The 19242-nt window shown below is 45.5% G+C and overlaps 1 protein-coding gene across 8 annotated transcripts in view; it reads right to left on the bottom strand.

Moving 5' to 3' along the window:
- The window catches only part of ACAD10 (acyl-CoA dehydrogenase family member 10), a 482886-nt gene that overhangs the window by 156851 nt on the left and 306793 nt on the right, over positions 1-19242 (bottom strand). For 6 of the 8 annotated variants that reach the window (XM_085633523.1, XM_085633522.1, XM_085633520.1 and 3 more), the window contains one exon: positions 10036-10176. The exons of the other annotated variants lie outside the window; for them this stretch is intronic. In XM_085633523.1, the coding sequence (XP_085489649.1) occupies positions 10036-10176 (141 nt within the window). The remainder of the gene's footprint in view (positions 1-10035; positions 10177-19242) is intronic. 8 annotated transcript variants of the gene reach the window in all.

The raw sequence follows: 19242 nt of genomic DNA, 5'->3' as shown, positions 1-19242 counted from the left end.
TGTAGGAACCTGCAGGTCGAGGACCTCTGCAGCCCTACGTACCACAATGGCAAAAGATGCTCCCTGCTCAGTAGCCATGGTAGGAGGAGAAAGCATGCCAGAGTCTGGGGAGGTGTCCAGACCCCTGGCCTCACCCAATTCCTCACACCAGTCCATGTCTTGCTGTTGCGGGATTTCTAAGGGATCCTGCTCCCCATTCCAATCTTCTTCCTCCATCCCCAATCCTTCAGAATAGGGCAGAGGATCGCATGGAGCGGTACGGCTCCGTCAGCGCCTGTCTCAGCATCACAGGATGCCTGACCAACACTTGGTCATCGCGGAGTTGCCGGCAGTGGGTGCCGGTGACACTGAGGGTGCCGGATGCAACGCCGGGGAAGGTCGCTGTGGAGGTACAACCGGTGTCGGTCCGGACCGGGGAATGGGTCCACTTGGAGGCCATGGTGTCGGGGCCAGAACTGCCAGCATGGGAACCACGGAGCCCCATTGTCTTCTAAGCTTGCAGGTACCGAAGGCGCGCGGGCAGGGTCAGGCCACCAAATATAGCGCACATGCCATCAAAACATTCCTTCAACTGGGCGGGGGTCGCTCTTGGCCCCGGAAAGGAAGGGAAACGCGGAGTCGACCCAGGCACCCGTACTGCGGATCAAGGCCTCGAACGCAAAGGTTCCTCTGCCACGTCGCAAAGCACGCTTCCAATTCTTGTGCTTTTTATGGTGCCTCTTACCTGACACGAGAAGCTTTAGGGAACGCTCCCTCAGGCTCCCATGGCCCCGGCAGTCGGAGCATGACTTGGAGTCGTGGTTGCACTCCAGGCACCAAAAGACAGACCAAATGGGGATCTGTGACTGACATGGTGCAGTGACAGGCGCCGCACGGTTTGAATCCCTAAGTCTTCTTGTTTGATATTGAAAACCTACACACTACTGAAGTCGGAAAAAGTCTCTCAAAAAATGACAGGGGGTAGCTCTCCAATGGATCGGCGCTGATGGCGCCGAAAGAACTGACGTCAGTGCACCGGAGTGGCGTTTCTATTGATGACACGGACATTACGACGGTGACCAACACGACTCCGATGACATCATGCGGAGTTGACCAATGCCACCTACCGGTGTGCAGGGGTACTGCTAAGAAAAATCTTCTGGATCCAGCCCGATGCCTCGAAGTTCAAAGGTAAGGCTAGACGTCTCTATCAGATGTATTGCTTACAATTCAGTGGGCTTACGACCCGTCAAGAGTATACCATTAGTTGTTCTTGTTGTCACTCTCATATGCAATCTTTTGTTTGCTTAGCTCCCATATGCTTCTCTTCCTTTTTTGTGATAGCTGCTCCCTGGAGGTTGGACCAAGTGCATGCGTTCTTTCTAGACTTTGTTCTTCCTCGACTTTTTGCAACGCTCTATTTGTTTTATTCAATAAGCGTTTTGGTAGTATTCCTGGACTTGCAATGCGCTTTCCTAATTTTAAAACAGGCCTATGGTTTATTTATGTTGCTTTCATTGTATCTGCCATCTCTCTTGACTCTTTAGTTACACCCTCAACTGTACTACGCTAGTCTATGCCACTACACTCTATGCCACTCCAAGTCACTCCACTCTACTCTAAGCCATCCACCAATACACCACTCCACACGTCACCCTACTCTATGCACTTTAATCTATGCCACTCTATGCCATTCCACTCTACACCACCCCATGCCACTCCACGACACTACTCCATGCTATTCTGTTCCCTTCTGCTCTACACTCAACTCTACGCTTCGCCTCTCTATGTCACTCTACACCACTCAATTCTACACAATGCAACTCTATGGCACTCAACATTATGCCACTGTACTCCATGCCACTCTATTGCACGCCACCCACTCTATGCCATTCTACTCTACGCCACTCCAATCTATGACACTACACTCAACACAATGCTACTCTAAGCCACTCCACTTCACTCTACACCATTCCACTCTATGTCACTCTATTCCACACAATGCTACGCCACTCTTCTCTAAGGCTTGACACTCTGCGGCACTTCACTCTACACCACTCCATGCCACTCGGCGCAGTTTAATCTATGTCACTCCACACAATGCCAACCTACTCTACTCTCTGCTAGTCTATGCTACTCTACCTCACTCTACTCCATGACACACCACTTTTTCTCACTCTACCCCACTCTACTCTACGCCACCCCACTTTACTCTATACCACTCCATTTCACTCTTGTGTAAGCCAGTCTACACCACTCTACTGCATGCCACTATACTCTACTCTATTCCATACAATGCTACTCCACAGGCACTCTATGCTACTCCACTATGCCATTCCATTCCCTTCTACACGTCTCCAGGCCACGGATTCTATTCTATGCCACTCTACTCTATGCCACTCTATGCCACTGTATCACTCCACTCACATTCGAACTCTCACCAAGCCGCAGAGACCAGCGACATCACTCGCAGGGGGACAGCTGACCGGGGCACTCTTGCCGGGTGTCTCCCTCGCCGGCGGACAATCCAAGCCGTAGCTGCGAGAGGAGACTACAATCCCCATCAGCCCCTGGTCCTCCTGACGTCACTTCCGCCGTCAGCGCGCCCGGAGGCGCTTGATAAACGACAGCTCCCTCGGGAGCGGGGGGCACATTCGAACTCTCACCAAGCCGCAGAGACCAGCGACATCACTCGCAGGGGGACAGCTGACCGGGGCACTCTTGCCGGGTGTCTCCCTCGCCGGCGGACAATCCAAGCCGTAGCCGCGAGAGGAGACTACAATCCCCATCAGCCCCTGCTCCTCCTGACGTCACTTCCGCCGTCAGCGCGCCCGGAGGCGCTTGATAAACGACAGCTCCCTCGGTGGAGCGGGGGGCACATTCGAACTCTCACCAAGCCGCAGAGACCAGCGACATCACTCGCAGGGGGACAGCTGACCGGGGCACTCTTGCCGGGTGTCTCCCTCGCCGGCGGACAATCCAAGCCGTAGCCGCGAGAGGAGACTACAATCCCCATCAGCCCCTGCTCCTCCTGACGTCACTTCCGCCGTCAGCGCGGCCGGAGGCGCTTGATAAACGACAACTCCCTCCGCGTCGCGGGACGCGCGCGGGCGACGCCGGGCCGTCTGTGGCCGTCCGGGGCAGGAGGAGGCAGGGCTGGGCCTAGCCCATAACATCATACAATGGGTAAGCGTAAAAGTGTGTCAAATATGGATGGAGCGAAAAAATCTAAAGTCCCCAGGAAATCTGACTCCATAATATCTTATTTGTTGTCTGCTGTGGGAGCTTTGTCCCAAGAAATTGCTAATGCGGAACATGAGCTGGGTATTGTATCCCCTTCTACAGACTCCCCACTGATTCCCAGTGACTCTTTTAAAACTCATCATGTGCCGCTGGTACCTGAGATCGTGGTTGTGCCTCATAAGACCATCACGGCAGATGCTACTGTCCCACCTGCTGTATTAATAGATGCGCATTCTACGTTACAGCAGGTTCAGGTGCCCATTAGCAAGCCAAGGCCGTCCATCAAAAGTAAGAAGAAGAAGGTCGTGGGGGCGCAAATCACTGCTTCTCATTCCCAGGAAAATCATGTGGAGGATTATTTAGAAAAACTCTTTATCGACCGTATAGAACCCTTACTAATGGATGTTGCTAAGGACATTGTGGACACATTGAATACTTGCTTAGCGAGCTTATTGAATAAGTGTGCACTTATCGAATCTGTGGCTAACAAACTCGCGCTGACCAAGGATCCCTACATAGTCTCCGGGGAGGATCTGGGAAATAAAGTTACTGTACCAGCAAGCCAGGGTAGCGCTACGTTGTCCAACAGGGATGTAATTCCAAAGTCTTTAGAGTCGAGGGCTCTTTGTTCATTAGTTAATCATATGGACCCTATCTACTCAATTCCAGGTCACCCGAATAAATCATTAAAACCCAAGCCCCCCTCGGCTAGCTTCCCACCGTCAGGCTGCCAATTGTCCATAAACCTGCCACCGGAAGCTGCGCCCCTCGTTGGCATCTTTATAGGAGTTCCCCCACTTAGCCCGGGAGAACCAGAATTCACCACAGATTTAATACATAAGGCAAAACTGTGGTGTACTGAATGCTCCAGTGGTGGGTTGAATATTTCAGATAGATTAATTATGGCAAGACGAGTGGGGTGGTTCGGTAACTCTACTAAATATATACAGGGGGATTGCGTCATTGTTAATTTTAACGCCGCTGATCTGGCTGACAGATTGTTTTGGGATGGGTCCCCAATTTTAGACCAAGGCTGCATGAGGCCAGTTCCGCTGGGATTCTTTTACCCTCTCCCTGTTACACTACATCCGCCTTTTCTATCTCAGCAGGTTCTGCATTTAACAGATAAGGTGGGGGGGGTTCAAAACTTACTGCCAGGAGTGAGTGGTACGGCCAAAAGTAATCTCTCACACTTTGCACAAGGGGTTCAAAATGCTTCTATTATTAGTCCCTCATTGAGGCCCGTACAAACAGCGCTTGCGGGCCCGAGGCTGGTCACGAGTAACCGTTTCTCCCCCCTCTCAGATATTGACGGTTGGCTTCAGTACCATTACCAGAATTAAAGGGCTCCACTAAGACTGACACTCTACCCCCCTGTAAATTTATTACCTGGAATATAGCCGGTATTAGAGCAAAAAGATCTGATTCATCCTGGGTGGACTTTGTTACTAAACATGATATTATAGCCCTGCAGGAGTCGTGGGACTCCTCCCCCACGTTCTGGATGGATGGCTATACTAGTTTTGTCGTGCCAGCAATTACTAGTAGTATGGGGAGAGCTAAAGGAGGCCTTATTTTCCTTTTCTCACTATCATTGAAAGGTGATTTTAAAATGATTGAGTCGGGTTCTCCTAACCTCTTAATTGTGGAATGGGCAGTTTCTACATCCCACAAGTTGTTACTGATTAATTTTTACAACGCATGGAATAGGGAACATGGTATTGACCATATTGCCCTTCTAGAATTTTTTTTGTATAGTTTCAGTCTAAATAACCATACTCAATTCGATCTAATCTTAATGGGCGATTTTAATATACATCCTTGTGGCGATCTTTGCTTTTTTGAGGAATTCGAGGGCCTATCAGGTTCCCTGGCTCCCCACTTTGAACACACAAAAGCAGGGGAGGCTCTTGAAGCCTTGCTGGCCAATTTTAACATGATGGAATTTATGAACACAGAGGGGGAGGTGCGCATATGTACATATAAGGGGCACGATCATGGCTCAATAATGGATTACATATTTCTGACACCTGGTATTTCATATAGGGCTGTGACTTACAGAGTAATTAGTTCCCCCTATAGTGACCACAACCCGGTGCTACTCGAGTTAATCTGGAGTGACCTCAAGGCCAATAGCGCGAGACCACTGGGAGGGGAAAATGCCCTGTTACCTAAGGACCAAGGCAGAAGACTTAAGTGGGCAAAGGTTGTCCCGGAAAACTTTTTTGACAATCTCTTGCCTAAAATTGAGGCCAATGTAGCCATCTGTCAGGACCCAACAGTTGCTAATCTAGACAAGATGGGGGCCTTTGAAAGCATATGTGCCCAAATATCTCATGACTTGTCAACCACATCACATAGGCATGGTACCAACCATTGTAAATGGTTTGATTCTAACTGCTCAAAAGCCCATAGGGCCCTAAAGAAGGCACTTTTAACTACCCCAAGAGATAGGGCCCTTATTGCCAAACTTAGGAAGGAGTACAAGTCAACCACTACCAGTAGGAAGAATGCTATTAAACAAGAGGCATGGGAAAGTCTTCTTAATGTGGATGTTCTGCGTGATAGCAGTCACTTTTGGTCTATTATTAACCATCCTTTATTCTCGGAGTCTGAGAGCACGGTCATGGATAATGTAATCTGTGACTCGAAATGGATGCACCACTTCCAGGGAGTCTATGGAAATCCAGTCTCTGATTCGTCACATAATCCCACAGTGGCTGTTGCGTGTGCCCCTCTTGTTTTCACTTGTACGGAAGTGGAGAAAGCAATTCTAGAGTCTTCTAGAAACAAAGCCCCTGGCCCCGATGGAGTGCCCGCAGACCTGTACTCTCATTTTCCGAAATTTTGAGCTAGGATCCTAACAAATATTTTTTGTGCTGCTAATGGCAACACCCTTCCTTCTACCTGGGTCACTTCAATTATAGTCCCGATTTTCAAGAAGGGGCAGAGAGATGACCCAGGGTGCTACAGACCCATCTCTTTGCTCGACTCCGCGATCAAGATCTTGGGCAGAGTCTTACTGAAAAGACTGAGGGAGAATATCGAGCGCAAGGGGGGTCTTGCAAATATCCAGTACGGCTTCAGAGAAAAAAGAGGCACTGTTGACCAATGCCTAAACCTCCATCTGCTGATTTCGAAGTACACGGTGGCCAAGGAGGGGTCCATATTTTTGGCCTTTATGGACCTCTCCTCGGCCTTCGACATGGTCAACAGGTCCAAGCTATGGGGTATTTTACTGGAGTTTGGTGTTGATCCAGCTCTCGTTCATTTTATGGCTTCTCTTCACCAGGAGCTGTTTGCAGTGGTTAGGGTTACCAGGGAGGGCAGGTGCACAAATCGTTTCAAGTCCGAGAGGGGGGTCCGCCAAGGTTGTATCTTGGCCCCCCTCCTTTTCACCATTTATATTAATGGATTGGGAAATTGTCTGGCGAACGTGGGAGCGGACGTTCCGCGTGTGGGAGCTATGCTGGTACCAGCACTCCTATACGCGGACGACGCAGTTTTATTAGCACGTACAGGAGTTGGGCTCCAAAGACTTTTGGATCAATTCGGGGCGTTTATGGGTCAGCTAGATTTAAAAATTAACGCCAAAAAGTCACACACGATGGTGGTAGGCAACTGCAGAAGCAGAAAAAAACTTAAGACCTTTTTTTGTGAAGGGGAACTAGTCTCTAGAGTTGCGGTCTTCCCTTATCTGGGCGTCCTTTTTGACGATAAGGGATCTTGGGGCCCCCAGATTAAGGTGAAGAGCGTATCTATGGCTCGCTCTTCATCAGCCCTCATGGGCTTTTCAAGGAGACTAGGGTCTAGGCCCATGGAGGCCCTTCTGAAAATTTATAACACTAAGTGCCTATCGATCGCCTCCTATGGCACATCTTTGTGGGGCTATGTACATGTGGATAGGATCCAAAGAGTGGAGAATGGCTTTATTAGACAACTCCTCTCTCTTCCTAAATCTTCCCCGACCTTCGCCATACATTCGGAGGTGGGCCTGGACTATCTTACAGATAGGTTGAAACTGGCCCCCCTGATTTTTTTGTTAAAAACCTGGCTCAACCCAGAGTTAACATTAAACCATGCTATTTTGTCTGATGTCAGGGGTTTGGACCGAGCCCACAAAATTCCATGGTTGTCCTACTTGGAAAAAACTTTTTACCAACTAGGCCGTATAGACCTTTTTAAATTGCCAGCTTCCATCAAAAAGGAGGATGTCAATTGGATCAAAACCAAATTCATGGAGAGGGCCAGATTGGATCGGGAGGAAAAGGAATTGGAGAAACCTGCGGTTAGGGCACATTTTATGTTAACCTCTTCCCCCTCTCTAGAGCCCTACCTTAAAATTGTCACTAAACCTTTGCATAGGTTTCTGCTGACCAAATTTAGGTTCAATTTGATTCACCAGATCCTAGGTAGTCACCCCTCTTGGATAAAACCTGAACTAGGTCCCCCCTGTAATTGCGATAAATTCTCACAACAAGACACTTTACATTTTATTATGTTCTGTGAGACTTACAGGGATATAAGGAAAAGTTACTTGCTACCATTATTGAAAGAGGCTGGCTTCATACAGGTTAGGCCCGCTCTGGTCTACCTCCAGCATCTGGGGTCTACTCGTATCATTTTTTGTGTGGCTAGCTTTTTAGTGGCAGCCTTCAGGATTAAAAAGCAAACCCCTCTCAATGAAATTAATGAAATATGTGAGGTTTTAAATAGTTTTTAATAATAATCAAATAACTCGCCCAGAACTTTTTAGGGTTTGTCCCATTTTTATGTAAAATTGAAATTGAGTTTTTGTGTATTTTGTGATTGTGATTTTGTATTGTTGTTTTTAATGTCTTTTATGATTCTAACGATTCGAATAAAGAGTATTTGACTGACTGACTGACACTCCACTCTAACCAACTCTACGCCACGGATTCTATTCTATGCCACTGTACTCTACACCACCCCACTATGCCACTCCATGCACTGTCCTCTAAACCACTCCAATTTTAGTCACTCCAATCTACGTCACTTTCATCTATGCCACTCTAAGCAACTGCACTTCACACCAATCTACTCTGCCTCATTGTAATGAAAATACACAAGACTATGAGCCTGATTTATATTCTGGCAAACAGGATACTCCATCGCAAATGTTTTACAGGATATAATGCACTTTTAATACAGCAGACAGGATATCTGTCACATTTGTGGAATATAAATAAGGCCCTAAATTATAAGTGCCAATTTTGTAGTTCTAATTGAGAACATTTAAGCCCATGAAATTAGTTGTTTCATGTCAGCATAAAAGATTTTTGATTTCATCAATAAAAAGACTAGAGCTTAGATCCTGCAACGGCACAATTGTGACCTGCTTCAAAAGCAAGATTGACAATTATTGAAGGGTTTTGTCAAACCAATAAAATAATTGTAAATTAGACCATTTGCAAAGCAATTTAAAAGAAAATCAAAGAGACCTACTAACTAGAACATTTTTATGCAATAATGTTTTATACTTTTTTTTTAAATTAATGCTATTCATAATAATACAATGATTGATATGGTTTTAACTATCAATACATTTTATTACGGATAATGAAAATGTGATGATGAGAAGTGATTATGTGGAACATTACTCTCAAGGAAGTCATGCTGCATATCAGGAAACTAGGTAAGTAAATATATAAATTGGTAATACTTACCCTGTTTATATATACACACATACACCGATATACACACACACACACAAGGTTATAATTTGGAAATAATGATTTTCAATGCACAGTTTCAAATGCAATTTCTGGCACGACATTAGTTAGCAGGTATTCCCTGTGGTTTAGTAGGTAACTATTCTATTAAATCATTTCAATAAAATATTAATTGATCCACAGCATTCAACTCATTCATTTACTTTTACCACATCATTGTTTTGTCAGTCCAAACAAGCATCGCATAAAGTGGCCAACAGCACTAGATTTACATTGATTTGATATCAATAATACAGTGCAAATAGATGAGGATGCAAAATAACAGAGTTGCACCTTTCACTCTGCTTTTTCATTAGGTTATATCCTGCTTTTTCTTTATCGGTTTTTATTTTCCAAGACATGTTTATGTTTCCCTTCCAAGTGCATTTCTATTACTTTTTATTTTTTTATTTTTGATTTCCTGGCATGTTTCCATCCACTGCCCTAAATGATGGAGGCTATACAAGGAGAAGCAAATGATACTTAGAGGCCTTGAGAGAGCATGTTATGGAAATGCAGTGCCATGAAGTACACCGTAGCTTTGTCACTAGGGAGTGTGGTCACATGAGGGAACTAGTAGGTGTCCAGTGCAGTACAGAGGTAAGAAGCAGGGAAGTAATCAACACAGCTGTAGAAACCAGGACAAACGAATCATTTGATTTCAGCATGGATGGTCATAATGCAATATGAAAAGAACTACATTTCCCGAAGAATTCAAAGCTGCAGAAAGAAACTTTTGGTCACCAAGTGACGCAACCACAATAGTCTCAGAGACTGCTGTTCATCATTCCTTTAGAAAGGTCGGCATGAGGCAATTCAGATATACTTTAGCATATATCCTAGTCTTGTTCTCAGCTCAGAGAGTGTTTGCACATGTGCACAACACAAATTATTATAAACAATCATATCATTGGAATAGATTTCAAAGGGTTTTTATAATTTTGTTAACTATTTTCAGCTTTAAAATCAAACATTAAAATGGCCTTTTCTGCAATCCAACCATTTTGTTTTTCTAATATGGAAATGTGTATATTAAATAAGTCTTACTTTCTAGAATGATTAAAATTAAATAACAAAATACCTCTGGTGCAAAAAGAGATGTTCCCATTAGCTCACATAGATGAGCATATTCTAAATTCGTCAGCCTTGCACCGTACTTTCGCTCAGGGTCACTTTCCAAAGGCAGGAAGAGGTTCCACAAGCCTTCTGATTTAGCCTGTTCCTGAAATGAAAATATAGCAATGAAAAATACAGTAAAGGGGTTTTTTCTTAAGAATAGGCCTCCGGTTTATGCATTTAACTGAAGAGAGGACATTTAACAACTGGTAGAGCCCTCAGCAGTGATCTAATTTTACAGTAACACCTATTTTCTTCCCGGAAAGATATTTGATCATGAATTCTTGAATAAGGCTTTAAGGAAAATTCATTAGAGTAGAAAATATCACAACTAAATGCTGTGTAAATGCAGTCGATTGAGATCTTCTGGATCTCAAAAACTGAATTATGAAAAATACAAACCTTTTGTAAGTTATGCATATAGGTGGTGCTTACCACTTGATGCACCCAATTGTATATGCACCATTGTTATTGTGTTAATGACAAATATTGTACTACAGCCCGCACTGCCCACTAACACCCTCTCATAGGAGAGTAATATGGTTAGACTTTGAGACAATATTGCAGGATTAATTTCTATGCTAGAAAAACTGCAAACCATTTAATATGGTTCCCCATAGGATCGCTGCCAGGCTGACATTTTTAAGCTTATGGCCAGACAGTGTTACTGGTGATGGTATCCATCTGAAGCCAGTCTCTGACCAAGGGCCTTGTCCCGGACTCCGGCATTACAGCTTTACTGGTCACACTCCTGAAGAAACCGTCTTTATATCCTGGGATCTTGTCCAACTATCATCTCGTTTCCCTTCATCCGTTTATTTATAAAGTTCAGAAAAGTTGTGTGAACTTCCAACCGTCCTACTAAATTGGCTGTAGCTCCTTGCTGAATTTTTTCAGTCATGCTTTTGCCCAGAAAGGCAATGAGACTGTGTTAATCGACGTCGCCAAAGACATCTAAATGACATTAATGCTGGAGGCTCCTCGGCTCTGATCTTCTTGGACGAGTTGGCTGCCTTTTTGGAGGACATGTTTTAGCCTAGTTTTCATCTTTACTCGCCTACAAATCTCAGGCAGTTCAGCTACCCTCCTTCCATTCTGCTTTTAGGGTTCTTTCTTGTGGGGTGCTGCAGGGTTCTACACTAAGCTCTATGATTTTCAACACATATGCTGCCCCCATGGCTGGCCCGATTGCCTCCTTAGGCTTTCCATTTCATGACACACAAATTATCCTTAGGTTAGACTGATATATTAACATAATTCAGGAAAAGTTTAAATGTTGTCTGTTTGCAGTTGCTATTCGGATGAACATTAATACCCTTCGACAACTCAGATAAAACTGAAATCTTGGCGGCTCTTGAGTTGGTTCCCTGCTTGTTGGCCTCCGGACGCAATTTGGAGGTAATCTTTGACAACAATCTTTTCTTTGAGGCCCACATCATCAAATTCACCTCCACTTTGTTTTTCCATGATGATGCTTCGAAGGAATATTCTACTTTTTATCTCCTGCTCTGCAAGGCAACTTCTCACCCAGACACTATAGTAAGTAGGCTCTATTATTGCAATGCAATATTTTTTAGACTCCCTTGTTATCTGATGTATAAACTTTACCTGATACAAAATGCAGAGGCCCAAAATTTGTTGGATATCCCAAAATGGGTCAGTATGTTCTCACAAGTCTACACTGGCCCCTGTTTCAAAAACTGCTTATTCAAAGCCTTATGATTTTGCCTCAAAAGCATTTTCAAATCTCTTCGACTCCTTTAACCAGATTTCCTAAGAGTTTGCGAATTACACACATGCCCAGAATGCTAGGCTCCTCCACGGCATACGTGGTCACTTTTTTCTCAAGGTCCACAGAGCACGCTTGGGAGGTCACTCCTATAAAGAGCTATCTATTCAAACTATGACCCTAGTTCTTCGTTTGCCCAGGTTCTTCTGCTCATGCCTCTCATAGTGCATTTATGTGTATGTGTATGTATATAGATAGCTCTTTATAGGAGTGACCTCCCAAGCGTGCTCTGTGGACCTTGAGAAAAAAGTGACCACGTATGCCGTGGAGGAGCCTAGCATTCTGGGCATGTGTGTAATTCGCAAACTCTTAGGAGATATATATATATATATATATTCACTGCCAAATACAGAGGTTTCAGGGACATTCTAGTTAGTTGGCCATTAGCTGAGCTAACTATAACTCGCGCCCTCGCAATGCACTGCTGATGACATCACATATTACAACACTTGATGACATCACATATTACATAATTGATGACATCACTGATGACATCATCCACATAATATCCGATGCACCCACTCTAAAATACAGACTACCATTCTCGAAACCATAGACACACCAATACCAGTTCGTACATACACACTCACTGATTGATAGGGCCACAAACACATCCACTCACTCACCCATACAGGCCCTCATACAGCCAGTCACCCATAGAGCTACTCACACACCTACTCATTCACCCAAACACTCAATGACACAGCTGCTTACTCACTCATACGGAAACACACACACTCACTATGTATACAGATACTAACAAATACTTACTCTCCATACAGTCGCTGACACAAGCACATGCTCACCCATACCGCCACTCTCAGAAGCACACACTCACTCACAGATACAGTCACTTATATACTCCAACACTCACATATACAGCCTTTCACATATGCAGTTGCTCATCTATATGCCACTGAGAAATCCATTCACTCAGCGACACAGCCATACGCACTCTCACTCACCCATACAGTCACTCACAAATGCACTCATGAACCCATTCACCCAGGGATTCAGCCACTCATACATCTATGCAGGAAGTCACACACACCCTCAATCATCCACACAGACGCTCAGGCATCCATACAGCTACCCAGCCAACTAATCAATAACCCATATAGACACTTATCTACCTACTCACCAACCAATGCAGCCACTTACACACCAACTTACAGACTGATACACACATTGACACAGATTAGTCACTCACCCATACATTCACTAAGACACGTTTAATCACTCACTCATACAGTCATGTACACACTGAATCATCCATAAAGACACTCATACACCCACTCATTCTTCAATACACCTTGAGATATATAAATATAAACATTCTTAAACTTTTAAGAAATACTCACTCACTGGATGATGTCATCAGTGATGTCACTGACCAGGTCATGAGTGATGTAATATGAGATGTCATCAGCAGTGCATTGCAGGGACGCGAGTTATAGTTAGCTCAGCTAACTATAGCAGCTGAATTTCTCTGGGTTTCTATGAGTAAAATGCCCAACTAACTATAACGTCCCTGAAACCTCTGTTTTTTTCAGTGAATTTCTAAGGATTTTTTAAATGCTAATTTCTAACTATAATTTAGTAGTCGCCTTTGCAGAGTGGTGCAGAAAGGGGGCTGGGCCGCCGACCAGTGCTCAGGAATTCTGCTGCGCAGGACTTACAGGAAGAACCAGGAGGGCTTCTTGGCCCGCAAAGTCCCTCAGGAGTAAAGCGGACTTCAAACCCAACCCGTAGTGTGCCAGGAGGCACGTTTGCAGAGTGGTGGAGAAAGTGGGGCATGGCCTCCAAAGACCTCTTAGCAATACCACTGTGTGGGACTTACTGGAGGTAACAGGAGGGGTAGTTGGCCCCCAAGGACAACTTTGGGGGCCAACTACCCCTCCTATTACCTCCAGTAAGTCCCACACAGCAGCATTGGTTAGACTCTCAAAGCAGGCCACGCCCCCTTTGCCCACCAATCTGCAAATGCGCTCCCTGGCACGCTCTTGGATGGGGATAAAAGTCCCCTTTGCTGCTGGGGGTGGTTAGGGGCCGACTAGCCTACCTGACACCTTCAGTATGCCCCAGGTAGTAGGATTGCTAAGACGTGGACACAGGTCACGCCCCCTTTTTCCACCACTCTGCAAAAGCACCTCCTGGTGTGCTCTTGGTTTGGGGATGAAGTTCCCTTGCCTCCTGAGGGTCCCTGGGGGCCAACTAGCCCTCCTGTTATCTCTAGTAAGCCCCACACAGCTGGATTGCTGCGAGTGGTCCGAGGCCACGCCCCCTTTTTACACCACTCTACAAACACGCCTCCTGGCGCACTACTACTCGGAGATGAAGTCCACTTTAGTCTGGAGGTCCTTAGGACACAAGAGGACCTAATCGCCCCACCAGCAATGCGCCAAGAGGTGAGTTTGCAGAGTGCTGTCAAAAGGGGCGTGGCCTCGGACCAACTCTCAGCAATCCCACTATGTGGGGCTTACTGGAGGTACCTGGTGGGCTAGTTGGCCCCTAAGGACCCTTAGGATTCAAGGGGACTCAATACCCCAACCCAGAACGCGCAAGGAGGTGCGTTTGCAGAGTGGTGCAGGGAGGGGGTGAGGCCTCTGGCGAGATGCTAGCTTCTCTGTTCTTTTTCTTTTTTTTAGAAGGGGGACTGTATGGCCCCCCCTTCTCTTAATTTTTGTTGGGCCATGGGGACCCCACCCCCCGAGGCCTGAGCCTTTTTTTTTTATACAGGATGGGGGCTGCACGGCTCCTCTCCCGAGGTCGATTACAGCCCGGGAACCCCATACCCCGGGGCTAGGCCTATTTTAATTTTTTTTACGGAAGGGGGCAGAGTGGCCCTCCTTCCCTGGGCCTCTTTTGGCCCCGGTGACCCCATCCCCAAGGGCCTGCCCAGCCTTTTTTTTTTTTCTTTTTGGAGGGGGGCCCGAGTGGCCCCCCACCTGAGGCCTTTTTCAGCCCCGGGGCTTTGCCTCCTTTTGATTATTAAAAAAAAAAAAAATTAAGGGAGGGGGCAGTGCGGCACCCCTTTCCTTGGCCATATTTGGCCCCGGGGACCCCTTACCCCGGGGCCTGGCCTCACGTTGGGGACCAGCAGGGGGTGGAGGGAGGGGAGGGGGGGGGGGAATTCCAAAGCACCTGCGGTCCCAGCCGACTCCCGCCTCCTGCATTGCTTTTGGACTAGGGGAGCTGCAAACTTTGCTTCATGGAAGCAAGAGCAGGTTTCCTGCTCTCGCTTTCACGAAGCGAAGCAGAAGTTTGCATTGACAGGGCGGGAGCAAACTGCACCCAGGGACATTGCTGGAGCCGGCCCTGGGGGGTGGTGGTCGCCAGGGCCGAGGAGGGGGGGGGGGGGGGGGGGGGTCGAACCCCACCACACATTTTATTTTTACATTAAGCTCCAGAGATGGTGGCGGTCCTCGGGGCTTGGGGGGTCCTGTGAGGCTCCCCCACGCTAATTAATTAAAGCCATGTGGAGGTGGCTGTCCCCAGGGCAGCGTAGGGGGGCAAGAGCCCCCCCCACACATTTTTTTAAAAAAAGCCCCGGGGAGGTGGCGGTCCCCGGGCAGCAGGGGGTCCCGCGGACCCCGCAATATATTTTCGTCATTGACCCCAGGACCTGGCCCACCCGGGGTCTTATTAAAAAGAAGCGCGGGAGCCGACGCTTTGTTTTTTGGCGGGATTTGCGGATCTACGCGAAGACCGCCGAAAAATAAAAACAAATGCTTTTTTGGCCCTGAGCAGGCCTAGGGGGTCAGAGTGTTTCTACCGTGCCCCCTTTTCTTCATTGTTAACCTTTTTTCTTGTGACTTGGTTTTACCGAGTCACAAGATGGCTGCTAACACCTTTTGGTTTGGAGTGTTGGCAGCCAATCAGAATCAAGCTCGTGCTCAGGAGGGTTCGCGGATCCACCGCGGTCACCAGTTTTTTTGTTTTTTTTTAATTTCTCAGAAACTAATGAACGGATTTACACAATTTAAAAAAAAAAAGAATGCTTTCTGAACCAAGAGCTACCTTGTTGCCAAATTTGGAGTAATTCTGTTCAGCGGTTCGGGCTGCAGCCTTCTCCAAAATTTCCTATGGAAACTAACATGGAGAAAACGCGTTTTGGGCCCCCTCTCTTTTCTAGGTCCCTGCTTGACTAATCACCCCGAAACCGGCGCCAAAGATATTGGTAAATCAAAAAAAGCTTTTCCTATGGAAACTAGGTCCCAACTATAACTACCTACTGACGACCACCAGTAGGATATATATATATATATATATATATTATCTACTGGCGGTCGCCAGTAGATAGTTATAGTTAGGACCGAGTTTCCATAGGAAATCTCAAAATTCTATTTTGAATAACTTTGGCGCCGATTGACGAATCTTCGCGAAATTTTCAAAACTATTGGGGCGCTCCGCTCCTACCCTGAAAGTCTCGGGGTGATTCGTCAAGCGGGGGCCCAGAAAAAGGGGGGGTCCCAAAACACGTTTTCCCCATGGATTTTTCCATAGGGACTTTAGTCGCAGCTACAGCCCGAACGGCTGAACAGAATTACGTGAAATTTGGCAGAGGTAGCCATAAGGTCCGTTTGGTGCCTTTTGCAGGTTTGGTGTAAATCTGTTCAGTATTTTCTGAGAAAATAGCATTTAAATCAATATATATATCTATACGCGCGCAGCGTGCGCGCAGGGTGCGCGCACTCGGCCGTCCGCGAGCGCACTTCTGATTGGTTGTTACATCTTAGTAAACATTCGAATCGGTCGAAACCAGGAAGTGTCGGCCGCCATTTTGTCTCTCGCACTGAGAGGGGGGTGAAACATAAAGGACAAAAACATGTAAAGGGGTCACGCTGGACAGTTCCGTTCTGACCCCCTAGCAGGGGTCAAGGGGTCCCAGGAGGTCCTCCAAGGGCAATTAAAAAAATATTATTTTTTTCGGCAAATCGCCGAGTGCGCGAAGCGTGCGCGCACTATAGAAATGTAAAAAATTCCGCGAGGTTCGCCCAGCGTGCGCGCACGGTGTAAATGCTTAAAAATAAAATTGCAATGTCAATCTCCCCGTGTGCGCAACGTGGGCGCGCGGTGCGCGTAGCGCTCTGCGTGCACACCGTGCGTGCACGGTGCGCAAAGTGCACCGTGCGTGCCCGGCACTAACTGCGTAAAGTGGGCGCGCGGTGCGCAAAGCGCACCGCGTGCTCACCGTGCGCGCACGGAACGAACTGCGTGAAGTGGGCGCGCGGTGTGCAAAGCGCACCGCATGCCCACCGTGTGCGCACGGCACGAACGGCGTAAAGTAACTTAGCATTTAAAAAAACGTACAAATTCACTGAAAAAACCATAGGTTTCACACACGTTATAGTTAGGAATTAGCATTTAAAAAACCTTGCAAATTCACTTAAAAAACCATAGGTTTCACACATGTTATAGTTAGCTGGGCATTTTCCTCTTGAAAAACCAATGAAATTCCCCCGTTCTAGTTAGTGCAGGCAACTATAACTCACGCGACCGTAATCCGCTGCTGATGACGTCAGATATTACATCACTGATGACATATGTGTCTTTCTGAAAAAAAAATAATAATACATGTATAGCTAAAAAAAAAAAGGAAGAAGACATGGGTATATAAATGTGTAAATACAGTGATGTAATAATGTCCTGTGGCTTCCTGAGTCCTCTTGACATCCGGCGGGCTGTGAGTCGGGATGCAATGATTCCCGGCTCCTCGCGGAGTCCCAAGCTGCGCCTGGCAGCAGCCCTTCCCTTCATCTGCACTTCGAGGTGGGCCGATGCAACCAATCCCTTGGTTAAACAAAAAAACACAGCAAAGCTGAACCAGCGAAGCTCCGGCCGCTTGATAGGATGGAGCTTCTTAAGCACGCCGCTGGTAGCATGTAAAACATCCAAACAAACACCCCTCCGGTACTGAATATGTATATTTGTGTGTGTGTGTATATATATACATATATACACACACAAATATACATATACAATGTAAAAAACAAAGGTTAAAGCTTATTTATAGTTTGGAAATCTTATTTTCCCTGTACAAACCAAGTTTAAACTACATAAACATTAACAATTCTAATGTTATAGTTATAACATTCATTTACAATTTATCCACCACCTTCAAATTATTATAAGTAGTGGAGCTCGTTACACACTTTTCTGCTCGCTAACTAGACAACACTAACTATAATTCGCTACTCTACCATGCACTGTGTTCTCACAAATAATGATACTCCACTGTACAATCTACACTGTACAAGACTCTCCGCCACTCTACTGCAATTTTCCATCAACTACAGTACACAAAAAGCATCATCTCTGCACCATAATGTATAATCTTGCCAAATTTCATGTGAATCTATTTAGCCATTTTGAAGCTATGTCAAATACAATAGTCAATGGAAAATGCATTGGTGGAAAAAAGCGTTTTGGGACCCTCTTATCATTGCATCCCCTAATCAATTCACCACAAAAAGTTAGATCATCTCAAAATGTAGAAAATGCCATAGGTCTAAACGTTTTGTGGTGAATCGGCAGATGGGTGGAACGTTATTAGGGAGGTAATATTCAAGAATTTCTTATCTTAGGGAATACTAACTACAACTACAGTATGACAATAAGATTTGTTGTGATTTATTGCTTTTTATCTATTGTATTTGTTATGTATGTGTTTATTGATTTACATAATCATGTGACCATAATGTGTAGAGAACTGAGTACTGTAAAGAGTGTTTATTCCATGAAGAGAGTTCATTCTATACCACACTGTTTGCAAACACAAACTATGATAAGAAATACACCTCAAACAATTGAAAATAATCTACTAAGAACAGTATACATTCTATGCAACAGGTGTTTAAAAAGACACTTTTCACTGAAAAAACAATGATGTGAAGGTGCTAAAGATCATACTACCTACACCCTTCATACTGTGATGAAAACTTTACATGTAGCCTTTCTTTGGAAGCAAACTAAACATGCGCTCATATGTTAGTACCTGGTACACACACTGTTCCATTTGAAGTATAATGCTGCACATTTCTCTCCAATAACTCAAGGCTGCTTACAAAAGTTAGTATTTACTATGTACAATCTCTTGTTTTCTGTAGAACCAAAAAGTTGTGTGTAACATAATAATGAGTGATGTATTATGTGAGATAATTAGCAGTGAATGGTGGGGGCGCACGTTATTGTTAGTGCTACTAACTATAACTGCTAATTTCTGTGTTTTGTCTTAGTTTAAAACGTTAATGTTGTCACTAAGAAATTCACCTAACTACAACATTACATTAACATTAGGTTTCTTCAGTGAAGTTCTAGTTTTTTTAATAAAAGTGAATTAATTTATTTTGTGACCGTATATATTGTAGAATGACTTATGTG

Source organism: Triturus cristatus, chromosome 11 (genome assembly GCF_964204655.1).
Source record: "Triturus cristatus chromosome 11, aTriCri1.1, whole genome shotgun sequence".
Taxonomy (NCBI): Eukaryota; Metazoa; Chordata; class Amphibia; order Caudata; family Salamandridae; genus Triturus; species Triturus cristatus.
This window is presented reverse-complemented; position numbering and strand designations above follow the sequence as displayed.